This window comes from Castanea sativa, chromosome 2, assembly GCF_040712315.1.
Source record: "Castanea sativa cultivar Marrone di Chiusa Pesio chromosome 2, ASM4071231v1".
Taxonomy (NCBI): Eukaryota; Viridiplantae; Streptophyta; class Magnoliopsida; order Fagales; family Fagaceae; genus Castanea; species Castanea sativa.
Genome location: NC_134014.1, coordinates 10,256,748 through 10,269,982, shown reverse-complemented (window position 1 = coordinate 10,269,982; position 13,235 = coordinate 10,256,748). Strand labels below are relative to the sequence as shown.

General features: G+C 30.9%; 2 protein-coding genes across 2 annotated transcripts; both read right to left on the bottom strand.

Moving 5' to 3' along the window:
* Positions 1–524: 524 nt before the first annotated feature.
* LOC142625921 (phylloplanin-like) lies at positions 525–1,285 on the bottom strand. The gene is made up of 2 exons (XM_075799676.1): positions 1,072–1,285; positions 525–958 (listed from the first exon to the last, which is right to left on the bottom strand). Exons 1-2 carry the CDS (start codon positions 1,244–1,246, stop codon positions 666–668), a joined length of 468 nt encoding a protein of 155 aa, XP_075655791.1. The 5' UTR covers positions 1,247–1,285; the 3' UTR covers positions 525–665.
* A 7,069-nt stretch (positions 1,286–8,354) lies between these two features.
* LOC142625920 (phylloplanin-like) lies at positions 8,355–9,159 on the bottom strand. The gene is made up of 2 exons (XM_075799675.1): positions 8,935–9,159; positions 8,355–8,821 (listed from the first exon to the last, which is right to left on the bottom strand). Exons 1-2 carry the CDS (start codon positions 9,107–9,109, stop codon positions 8,529–8,531), a joined length of 468 nt encoding a protein of 155 aa, XP_075655790.1. The 5' UTR covers positions 9,110–9,159; the 3' UTR covers positions 8,355–8,528.
* Between the last annotated feature and the right edge of the window lie 4,076 nt (positions 9,160–13,235).

The window sequence follows — 13,235 nt, the reverse complement described above, 5'->3', positions numbered from 1 at the left end:
CAAAAAAAAAAAATAGATCAAGTTTGTTTGGGTTTCAAACTTACTTTATTGTTGTTATAATTATCTTTCAAGTGGATAGTAAATAGTAATTATATTGAATCATAATATATCAATCCCAACGGTAACATAAAAACTGTACAAACTCAACCAATTAAAGATGATGGTTTAACGCAATGAATTAAGATTGAATAATAGGAAAACGTTAGCCACTAACGTTTACTAGGCAGCCAACTCATAACATATTGTAAAAAACAATAACAAATATCAAATATTATGATTTTTATAAAATATTTATACACTTAACACTGTAGTTTACCAAATATTCTAAACGCTATAATTCTTTCCGGTTAAAATAAGTTTTGAAATTAAACTTTTACTTCCTACGCACAATAATACCAAAACGAACGCCATCAAAGAGGCTTTTTGCCAATTAACATTGACTTGATTATCATATACAAGTCAAACGAAATCCACAACTAACTCCATATTCATTTCAAGGACAATAAAGGCTGTATTAATTATATATGGCAACAGGAGTACTCCTTAATTAGGAAAGGAGTTTACAGATTGGATGACAATCTTCATAACATTATTATAGAGTTGGAAAGGAAAATAACATATCATTGGTTCAATTGACCTTATTCATGTAAATACTCTTCTATTCCTCAAGTTGAGGAACTGTAACGGAACCCAACTGGCCTAAAGGTGAAAATTATACGGGCACCCACAACATTGGTTGCAACGAACTGTATGTCCGATTTCAAGACTCCCACAGCCGGAAGTGTGGAGTTACAGGTGGAGAGGGGTGTTATAACCACTAGATCGCAAGGACTCAATCCTAGTGTTGCTGAGAGACTAAGTCGTATAGCATCCAAGGAAAATGAAAATACTCCAGCGGCATTGGTTGTTGTAGTAGCAACCACATTTCCAGCTCCACACTGCAGTTGTACTTGAGCATCTAGAAGTGAACATAACAAAACAATGGTGAGATTGAAGTACCTTATTAACTGAGACTAGTGTGTGTAGTCATGGTGCATTGGACTAACCGTAACAAATTTTGAGAAAACTTACTTGGGAAAGGTCGGATGGTAACATTGGCACCTAAACTGCCGTTAATAGAGCAAGGCACAAAAGACGGCTGGACCTGGAACACAACACCAGCGCCGATGGGTAACGTGGCTTTAGCTATTGGAAGTGCCAATGCAGCAACCATTACGTAAACAAAGAGAACTAATTTCAAGGCCATTTCTCAATCACAGTGTATTGCTCTATCGAAAGTCGGAACTGGCTTGCAGTAGAAATGCTGGCCATTCGACCATTTTATAAGATAAATGTGGCCAAGTTGCAGCCGAATTTTCTGACATAAATCAGGAAGCTAGAGCTCTCTGTGCAAGTCAAGAGAGATAATAACTATCATGTTGTTTGACATGAAGTTCACCCTCACCATGGAGGCCAACTTTGTGGGCTTACACCTACTAGCAGGCAGCTTGATATAGTTTGAGGCTTAGCGCAATAAATTTAAGCGGAATTTCTTTCTTTGTTTCATATTTAAATTGGTAGCATGTTGATGTTCATGTTATGCACAAATTAATTACAAATTTATATATATATATATATATATATATATATATATATATATATATATATATTATCACAACCTTCATAATAATAGTGAGTCAATAGAAATTTTTTTTTTATACAAGGTTAAATTTCTACTCTAACCTAATCTGTGTGTATATATGTATGAAGTTTCTTCTTGGAGACTTGAACCCCGACAGTTGCCCCCCACACCCAACAAGTATTTATACATATGTAGTGACCACCGCACCAAGGGTGCGCGGTGCTCACTTGAAACCCTAAATTAACAAATATATTCATATACTGAGCCATTTAATGTAATTAAAGACAAAATGTTATGTGCAAGTTTTGTTAATATTATTTCATTATCTTTAATTATATATATTAAGTGAATAAAAATATTTTTTTTTTATGAATTTTTTGTTGACATGTGAGAATTTTATTAAAATATTGAGCTATATTTTTTTCTATTGAGTAAAAATTAATCAAAAAAACCTATTTGAGATTCAATTAACAAATTTATCTCTATTTCATAAGTTTTTATATTAAAATCTATACTTTCTGGTAACCATTTATAATTAAAAAATAATTTCAAATAAAATCGAACTATCTAGAATGTAAAATACTTGATTGCAAGAGCTGTAACCTCAGGATCCACCCCAATGAACAGGTACAAGTAGTGCATTAATATCACAATAAAATCGAGTAATTATATTTGCCCCCATATATCGCGGGCTTTACAATGTATTACCCACTAATTTATTAAAATGTAATAATAAGAAAATAATAACAATCAAGTAATATCTATTTCATTAAATTTTAATTTTAATTTTGGTAGGAAAAAAAAGGATATAACCTTTTTTCCCTGTATCCATTTCAGAAAATTTACATGACTTTGTTTTAAAAATACATTCTAAAAAATAAAAATTTACTTGACTTTCTTTATAAATGCATTCTAAAAAAATATATATTCGGGACATCGTGAGGCTACAAACTTGATTGTAGCCCAAATCTACAACTTCCACTAAAAAAAATTACTATTGCTATACATTTTGAAATTTTTATCTTTGAATAGCTTGTTCTTTATATTCTTAACAAGTATGTCAAATTTCATATCAATATTATGTTATTTACTGTTTGATCTATAACTTATTTTTTATGCAGAATTTTATATTACAAAAACTTAAAACTTAAACTTTAGTGATGATATAGAAATTAATTTTTGATTTTCTGGAAATTCTGCAAACATGGAGGATATAATAAAAAGAAAATGTTATTTAATGGAGCGATTGTTAAAATTCTTATTCAATAAAAAATATATATATTGTCCAAGTTATTACCATTGGCTACAATCAAGTTTGTTACCAAACTTTATCCAAATTTAAGCCTGTGACAATTTTTAAATAGTTGGATCGTCAGTATAAACTATGTTGACAACAATTTAGGATCAAAGATTTGAATCTAATCGAGAGACCAAGTTATGCCATGGCCCTCCCAACCCCAAAGTTTTTTTTTTTTTTTTGTATGGGGTTTACGGTAAAAGTGTGTGGTCTATACTTTGGAGACTTGTAAGTAACACCCTCTCAAAAGTTAAATTGGTCCAAAGAGGCCCAAAAATTATAAATTGCCAACTTGCCCATATGTTGTGTTTCTATATTGAAGGTATCAACTCATCTAGGACCACAAGTCACTCAAGGACCTAAACACTACCATCAATATGGGTTGAACAAAAGCTCTGACTTCCATTTCTCTAAGCCTGCTCTCTCTTTGTTGAATTAATTTTATGGAAAGGATGATTTTGAATTAATCATTGTTAAAAAAAAAAAAATCTTGAATACAAAAGGTTTAGATTTTTGAGTTCGAAAAAATATGCCATTCTTTTCTATGGTTTTTTTTATAGTTAATTTGCCTATTTCAACTATAAGAATAAGAATTTGGAAAAATTAAGAAAGGGAAGGCTAATTATGTTTGTATGTTTTGGTGCTGATGTAGTTAAAAGAACGAGGAATAGATTACAACAAAAAAAAACAAAATGATCTCTCTCTCTTTTTGTAGTTTTGGCGAGTAAAACATATTGTTGTGACTTTTGATAGAGTCAAATTGAAAAAACTATTCTTGAATAAATTTTTTTTAGTTTTTGGATTTTTCCAAATTTATATCGAAGATTTCCAACGGTTGCTATCTATTAGGCTATCATATCATAATGAGATGAATAAAAAGAAAATTTATAGAAAATGTGATGCAACAAGTTGATCAATAATAAAATATTATAGAAACAGTTAAAAAAACTACCAAAATATTTAAAATGTTAAAGAAATGGAGTTTATGATATATAAACGGGTGAGATGAGAATGAAAGGAGTAATGAAAAATGGGAAAAGTTTAGTTCCAAACTTGTTCGGAAATACCTTTTTCAACTTATTATGTTACAATTTATAATACTATCTATGTGTATGATATAAACAAGCTACATAATATATTAAAAGAGCATGTGACAAAAACTATACATAAATGGTCTCCTTAACCGTCATATAATAAGTTAGAGCAAAATAGCTCTAAGTTCACATGTTTGGAACCCAAAGTTTTCCATGAAAAATTTATATGAAAAATAAGATGGAAGAGAAAGAACTGTTGGAGGAATACTGCTTGGGACCAAAAGAAGAGGCGGACAATAACATTGAAAATGAGGAGAGGAAGAGTTGTACAAAATGTAATTGGAAGAATATAAGAACTCATGAATGAAAGAATTGAAGAAGGCCTTAAGGGCATGGATTTGAAAAATCAAATTTTACTACAATAAAAAATAAAAAATAAAAATTTGCTAGTGGATTAGAGGAGATTCCTTCAGATCGATTTCTTTGAAAATATTTATTGATCTATTTTTTCATTCTTTTTTAAATATTTGACTCCCTGAAAAAATTATCATTCTGCACTGCCTTTAATTGCGTTTTCAGGAAAATATTGGACCGCTAACTATATTTGAGGCTCATTGCAAGATGTACCCAGATCAAATTATTGGTTTCTTAGGTGGTCATTGATAACTCCACCACTTCCAAAAGTCGTAAAACTAGTTTTTTCAACTCTTTTGTGATTCCATGCTCTAGCCACATGAAGTTGCTTCTTGCTATGGACATTCATTGTGGAATATGCATGCAGACAGTCAGAGATTTGCATTGGCTACAAAATACTACTGCATAAAGAGATGAATGCTAGTGTGGAAATGTTCATTTTGAATTTGATGGACTTAAAATTATATAAAAAGTAACTCACAAAGTAAATAAGTAAAACTACTTACATGCTACTGTGGGTTCAAAATGGGCGTTTGTCAATGGCCTTATGGAATAGGCAAGGACCAATATTTAACAAGTAAACCAGATATAATCCTAGGAAACACATGTAATCTTGATTAATTAAGAGTATGGAAAATGCTAACGAATGTCCCTAGAGCATTGGTTAAATATCCATTTAAAGAAAAAATTTATGGGAAAAAAAAACAATTAATATTTTGACAACTTTTTTTATTTCCCAAAAGAGTGGTGTCAAAACTTTCCTAAAATTGATTGTTAACCAATGCCCTAAGGGCACTCTTTAGCATGACCCTAAGAGTATTACTTAATATTCAACAAAGTAAACACAATTATAATTTTTACCCTAAGTCTCAATCCATCTTTATATGTATATTGTTTATAACGGTCCATATGCAAACATATTCAAATTCAAACTTAATTTCACAATATATATAATAATGAATATTCCATTTTCCAAACCAAATTACTTATTACTTTGTTGAATTAAATACGTTATACTTTGTTACTTTGGACCCCAGCAAAAGAATTACTGCTAGAAGTGACTTTGAGCATTAATACTTAAAAACTTTTAGCCACATATGAATCTAGATCGCGATCATTTAAGATTCTCAAATTACATTAATTTAGTCAAAGTTTTTTTTTCTTTGATCATTGCATATGCTCACGCAACACAAACTCATTCAATCCAATCCACACAATCTGAGAATTTCATAATTTATGAGTAATTTTTTGGGGAGATAATAGTTTTTGGGTTGAGTAGTATCGTATATGTTATATTAAGGTTTCAATTAGAGTATTCTCAAAGTCTTCTCTCCCCAACTAGTGATATAAGAACTAATTAATGATGGTGTAAGGCAATATGGCAAGATTATTACAGTGTCTCTCATAGTTGGAGTAGGAACAAGACACATGTTCTAAGAGTCCAAACAGTATTTACCACACCAGGCAAGTCCACAAAGGCCCATCCAAATTATCTTTAAACAAATGCCCAACAAAATAATATTACATATTATGCTAGATCAAAGAAGAATGACGTAACATAAGATTCCCATGGATGTGGACATATGGGTTCCCATAGATGGTTAGTAGGGTTGACAATTGCCTTCCATGAATGACGTACAAAAAGTTCATGGATGATAATAGAGGAGGAAAATGTAAGTACATGTAATTCCTATTTAGCTAGTTTGATGTGTTAGAAATTTAAATAAAAACTTGTTACTTATGATTAGTTCTGACGCACCTAAGAATTAAAAAAAAAAAATCTACAGGAAGTTTAAATTTTTTTTTTTTTTGAAAGCGTAGGAAGTTTCATTTCAATATAAGAGATAAATGACCCAATGGCTAGGACAAAAAGGCCTAGCTCAATTAACTCAAACCAATCACCTATGGGTTGGTTTGGTCTGGTAATTTTCATGATAATTGATTGGTTGGGATTGGCAATATTTGAATCGAATGAGATTGGTTTAGATTCAAAATGCCCCAAACTAAACCAACCCCTACCTTTTAGGCCTTAATTTCGCTCAGGCCTTTGAGAATGGCTCACTCCAGGCCCTAATGAAAGTAATTAAATTAGGAGACAATTTCGATACAACCTAATTCCAAATTCTACCCATAAGCATATTTATACTCGTGCCCACATATTTACAAAACCATAAAGATATATAAACTCAAGTCATAGATTATGTGTGATCACTAATAATTGTCACACATTTGCACAAAAAAAGAATTGGGATGAGTGTTTGTGAACATAATTTTGTCACCATCATTTAGCAATGAAACTGCCTAAGGGAAGATATTTTTTCTTCTTTTTTTAGCGATTATTTGTTCAAGCTTTTCTTAATCGGTGACTCCTCCATCAAAAAATTCTGCTTGATGCACAGATTTCAATATGAGAAAATATGTTTTTTTTTTTGGGCCACGTTATAGGATTCCATTCAATCTTTTTTTTATTGGGCCGCGGGTTTGGGGCCCAAAAAAAACCGTTTATTAAACGGGCCGGGTTCAAGTTACGGGTACAAGCCTGCGGGGCAGGTTTGGGCATAAAAAAAAAACCTAGGCCGAACCCGACCCGTTGTCATTCCTATTTCCGGTGCAGCAGACAAATAACATTGTACGTGCCGCCCTCCAAATACAACAACTCAGCCACCTTGTCGAATATCCTTACAAACCCACACCGCTTGTAGGATAGGAATCTCTCAATAGTACTTTTCTTTTACCCAAAAGATATAGTCCATCGAAGGATATCATATTTTCATGAAATTAGAATTTTGATTCCACAAAAACATAGGTAGTTATATTTTTTGCATGAAAATGGTGCCCAAAAGAAAATTGATTTTCTCATCTGAAATTGGACGTGTTGGCTGCATATTCATAATAGCTGAAGAAACATACAGTACAGATCAAGTTTATTTGTTGCTCAAAAAAAAAAAAAAGATCAAGTTTGTTTGGGTTTCAAATTTACTTTATTGTTGTTATAATTATCTTTCAAGTGGATAGTAAATAGTAATTATATTGAATCATAATATATCAATGCCAACGGTGACATGAAAACTGTACAAACTCAACCAATTAAAGACACTGGCGGAGCCATGGGGGGCGAAGGGGGGCACCTGGGCCCCCTGACTCCTAAAATTTTTTAGCATCAGTACTCAAGTACTTACTTACATGGAGGAAAAAAAAAATGACTTCTTGGTTGAACGTGACTCTCAAGAAAAAGAAAGGAAAAAAAAGTTCACAAACACCAAACTTTTGTCTTGTCCTACATCACAATTTTTACTATTTATGATACTTTTTATAGCATTTTATTCTTGAATGATGCTAGGATATTACATATTTTACTACTTATATCTTACAAATTAGCATGTCACCAATCAAACAAAATAATTTCAAACATTTATTCATTATGCTTTTTTAAGTAACACTAATCACATTTTTACTCCATCAATTTGTAAATTTTTTAGTAGCAATGAATTTGTTATTTTTGTTTATTTATTTTAATAATATGAAATATATTCATATTTGCTTATAATTTTTTATTTATTCTGTTATTATTTTTTATTAGTATTTTTTAGATTAATTTCACTTTTAATATTGCCCCCTCTAGACTAAAATCCTGGCTCCGCCACTGATTAAAGATAATGGTTTAAAGCAATGAATTAATATTGAATAATAGAAAAACGTTAGCCACTAACGTTTACTAGGCAGCCAACTCATAACATACAGTAAAAAATAATAATAAATATAAAATTTTATGATTTTTATAAAAATATTTCTACACTTAACACTGTAGTTTACCAAATGTTCTAAACGCTATAATTCTTTCCGGTTAAAATAAGTTTTGAAATTAAACTTTTACTTCCTACGCACAATAATACCAAAACGAACGCCATCAAAGAGGCTTTTTGCCAATTAACATTGCCTTGATTATCACATACAAGTCAAACGAAATCCACAACTAACTCCATATTCATTTCAAGGACAATAAAGGCTTTATTAATTATATATGGCAACAGGAGTACTCCTTAATTAGGAAAGGAGTTTACAGATTGGATGACAATCTTCATAACATTATTATAGAGTTGGAAAGGAAAATAATATATCATTGGTTCAATTGACCTTATTCATGTAAATACTCTTCTATTCCTCAAGTTGAGGAACTGTAACGGAACCCAACTGGCCTAAAGGTGAAAATTATACGGGCACCCACAACGCTGGTTGCAACGAACTGTATGTCCGATTTCAAGACTCCCACAGCAGGAAGTGTGGAGTTGCAGGTGGAGAGGGGTGTTATAACCACTAGATCGCAAGCACTCAAGCCTAGTGTTGCTGAGAGACTAAGTCGTATAGCATCCAAGGAAAATGAAAATACTCCAGCGGCATTGGTTGTTGTAGTAGCAACCACATTTCCAGCTCCACACTGCAGTTGTACTTGAGCATCTAGAAGTGAACATAACAAAACAATGTTGAGATTGAAGTACCTTATTAGCTGAGACTAATGTGTGTAGTCATGGTGCATTGGACTAACCGTAACAAATTTTGAGAAAACTTACTTGGGAAAGGTCGGATGGTAACATTGGCACCTAAACTGCCGTTAATAGAGCAAGGCACAAAAGACGGCTGTATCTGGAACACAACACCAGCGCGGATGGGCAACGTGGCTTTAGCTATTGGAAGTGCCAATGCAGCAACCATTACGGAAACAAAGAGAACTAATTTGAAGGCCATTTCTCAATCACAGTGTATTGCTCTACCGAAAGTCGAAACTGGCTTGCAGTAGTAATGCTGGCCATTCGACCATTTTATAGGATAAATGTGGCCAAGTGCAGCCGATTTTTCTGACATAAATCAGGAAGCTAGAGCTCTCTGTGCAAGTCAGGAGAGATAATAACTATCACGTCGTTTGACACGATATTCACCTTCACCATGGATACCAACTTTGTGGGCTTAAACCTACTACCGGGCCGCTTGATATAGTTTGGGGCTTGGTGCAATAAATTTAGGCGGAATTTCTTTCTTTGTTTCATATTTAAATTGGTAGCATGTTCATGTTCATGTTATGCACAAATTAATTACAAATTTATATATATATATATATATATATATATATATATTATCACAACCTTTATAATAATAGTGAGTCACTAGAATTTTTTTTTGTACAAGGTTAAATTTCTACTCTAACCTAATCTGTGTGTATATATATATGAAGTTTCTTCCTGGAGACTTCAACCCCGACAGTTGCCCCCCACACCCTACAAATATTTATACATATGTAGTGACCACCGCACCAAGGGTGCACGGTGGTCACTTGAAATCCTAAATTAACTAATATAACAAAGATATTCATATACTGAGCCATTTGATGTAATTAAAGACAAAATGTTATGTGCAAGTTTTGCTAATATTATTTCATTATCTTTAATTATATATAATAAGTTAATAAAAATATTTTTTTTTTACGAATTTTTTGTTGACATGTGAGAATTTTATTAAAATCTGGTGCTATATTTTTTTCTATTGAGTAAAAATTAATCAAAAAAACCTATTTGAGATTCAATTAACAAATTTATCTCTATTTCATAAGTTTTTATATTAAAATTTATACTTTCTCGTAACCATTTATAATTAAAAAATATTTTCAAATAAAAACGAACTATCTAGAATATAAAATACTTTATTGCAAGAGCCGTAACCTCGGGATCCACCCCAATGAACAGGTACAAGTAGTGCATTAATATCGCAATAAAATCGAGTAATTATATTTGCCCCCGTATATCGCGGGCTTTACAATGTATTACCCACTTATTTATTAAAATGTAATAATAAGAAAATAATAACAATCAAGTAATATCTATTTCATTAAATTTTAATTTTAATTTTGGTAGGAAAAAAAAGGATATAACCTTTTTTCCCAGTAACCATTTGAGAAAATTTACATGACTTTGTTTTCAAAATACATTCTAAAAAATAAAAATTTACATGACTTTATTTATAAATGCAACCTAAAAAATATATATATTAGGGACATCGTTAGGCTACAAACTTGATTGTAGGCCAAATCTACAACTTCCACTAAAAAAAATTACTATTGCTATATATTTTAAAATTTATATTTTTGAATTGCTTGTTCTTTATATTCTTAACAAGTATGTCAAATTCTATATAAATATTATGTTATTTACTATTTGATCTATAACTTATTTTTTACGCATAATTTTATATTACAAAAACTTAAAACTTAAACTTTAGTGATAATATAGCAATTGATTTTTGATTTTTAGGAAATTCTGCAAACATGGAGAATATAATAAAAAGAAAATGTTATTTAATGGTGAGATTGTTAAAATTCTTATTCAATAAAAAAATATATATATATTGTCCAAGTTATTGCCATTGGCTACAACCAAGTTTGTTACCAAACTTTATCCAAATTTAATCTTGTGACAATTTTTAAATAGTTGGATCATTAATATAAAATATGTTAACAACAATTTCGGATCAAAGATTTGAATCTAATCGATAGACCAAGTAATGCCATGGCCCTCCCAGCCCTAAAGTTTTTTTTTTTTTTTTTTTGTATGGGGTTTACCGTAAAAGTATGAAGTCTATTCTTTGGAGACTTGTAAGTAACACCCTCTCAAAAGTTAAATTGGTCCAAAGAGGCCCAAAAAATATAAATAGCCAACTTGCCCATATGTTGTGTTTCTATATTGAAGGTATTAACTCATCTAGGACCACGAGTCACTCAAGGACCTCAACACTACCATCAATATGGGTTGAACAAAAGCTCTGACTTCCATTCCTCTAAGCCTGCTCTCTCTTTGTTGAATTAATTTTGTGAAACGGATGATTTTGAATTAATCATTATTAAAAAAAAATCTTGAATACAAGAGGCTTAGATTTTTTAGTTCGAAAAAATATGCCATTCTTTTCTATGGTTTTTTTTATAGTTAGTTTACCTATTTCAACTATTAGAATAAGAATTTGGAAAAATTAAGAAAGTGAAGGCTAATTATGTTTGTATGTTTTGGTGCTGATGTAGTTAAAAGAACGAGGAATAGATTATAACAAAAAAAAAAAAAACAAAATGATATCTTTCTCTTTTTGTAGTTTTGGTGAGTAAAACATATTGTTGTGAGTTTTAATAGAGTCAAATTGAAAAAACTATTCTTGAATCAATTTTTTTAGTTTTTGGATTTTACCAAATTTATATCGAAGATTTCCAGTGGTTGCTATCTATTAGGCTATCATGTCATAATGAGATGAATAAAAAGAAAATTTATAGAAAATGTGATGCAAGAATTTGATGAATAATAAAATATTATAGAAACAATTAGAAAAAACTACCAAAATATGTAAAATGTTAAAGAAATGGAGTTTATGATATATATAAACGGGTGAGATGAGAATAAAAGGAGTAATGAAAAAAGGGAAAAGTTTAGTTCCAAACTTGTTCGTAGATACCTTTTTCAACTTATTATGTAACAATTTATTAGACTATCTATGAGTATTGTATAAACGAGCCACGTAATATATTAAAAGCGCATGTGACAAAAACAACACATGAATCGTCTCTTTAACCATCATATATTTACTTAGAGCAAAATAGCTCCAAGTTCACATGTTTGGAGCCAAACATTTTCTATGAAAAATAAGATGGAAGAGAAAGAACTGTTGGAAGAATATTGATTGGGTCCAAAAGAAGAGGAGAATAACAGTGAAAATGAGGAGAGGAAGTGTTGTACAAAATGTAAATGGAAGAAAATAAGAAGTCATGAATGAAAGAATTGAAGATGGCCTTAAGGGAGTGGATTTGAAAAATCAAATTTTACAACAATAAAAATAAATAAATAAAAAACTGTTGCTAGTGGATTATAAATGATTCCTTTAGATCGGTTTGTTTGAAAATACTTAGTGATGATTTTTTCTTTCTTTTTTAACTCTATGACGCCCTGAAAAAAGTATCGTTCTATACTACCTTTAATTGCCTTTTTAGGAAAATATTGGACCTCCAACTCTATTTGAGGCTCATTGCTAGATGTACCCCAATCAAATTGATTGGTTTCTTATGTGGTCATTGATAACTCCACCACTTCCAAAAGTCATAAAACTGGTTTTTTCAACTCTTTTGTGATCTCATTCTCTGGCCACATGAAGTTGCTTCTTGCTATCGACATTCGTTGTAGAATACGGATGCGGACAGTCATAGATTTGCATTGGCTACAAAATACTACTGCATAAAGAGATCAATGCTAGTGTGGAAATGTTCATTTTGAATTTGATGAACTTAAAAATATATAAAAAGTAACTCACAAAGTAAATAAGTAAAACCACTTACATGCTGCTGTGGGTTCAAAATGGGCGTTTGTCAATGGCCTTATGGAATAGGCAAGGACCAATATTTAACAAGTAAACCAGATATAATCCAAGGAAACACACGTAATCTTAATTAGTTAAGAGCATTGGAAATGCTAACGAATGTCTTTAGAGCATTGGTTAATAATCCATTTAAAGAAAAATTTTATGAGAAAACAACAAAAAAAAATTAATATTTTGACAACATTTTTCATTTCCCAAAAAAGTGGTGTCAAAACTTTCCTAAAATGGATTGTTAACCAATGCCCTAAGGGCACACATTAGCATGACCCTAAGAGTATTATTTAATATTCAACAAAGTAAACACATTTATAATTTTTACCCTAAGTCTCAATCCATCTTTATATGTATATTGTTTATAACGGTCCATATACAAACATATTCAAATTCAGACTTAATTTCACAATATATATAATAATGAATATTTCATTATCCAAACCAAATTATTTACTATTTTGTTGAATTAAATAGATAA

Excerpts from the sequence above, each read along its gene's own strand:
- LOC142625921 (XM_075799676.1), bottom strand. The coding sequence starts at position 1,246 with ATGGCCTTGAAATTAGTTCTCTTTGTTTACGTAATGGTTGCTGCATTG. Across the intron at positions 959-1,071 it reads TACCATCCGACCTTTCCCAA|ATGCTCAAGTACAACTGCAG; the intron begins GTAAGTTTTCTC and ends GTTCACTTCTAG.
- LOC142625920 (XM_075799675.1), bottom strand. The coding sequence starts at position 9,109 with ATGGCCTTCAAATTAGTTCTCTTTGTTTCCGTAATGGTTGCTGCATTG. Across the intron at positions 8,822-8,934 it reads TACCATCCGACCTTTCCCAA|ATGCTCAAGTACAACTGCAG; the intron begins GTAAGTTTTCTC and ends GTTCACTTCTAG.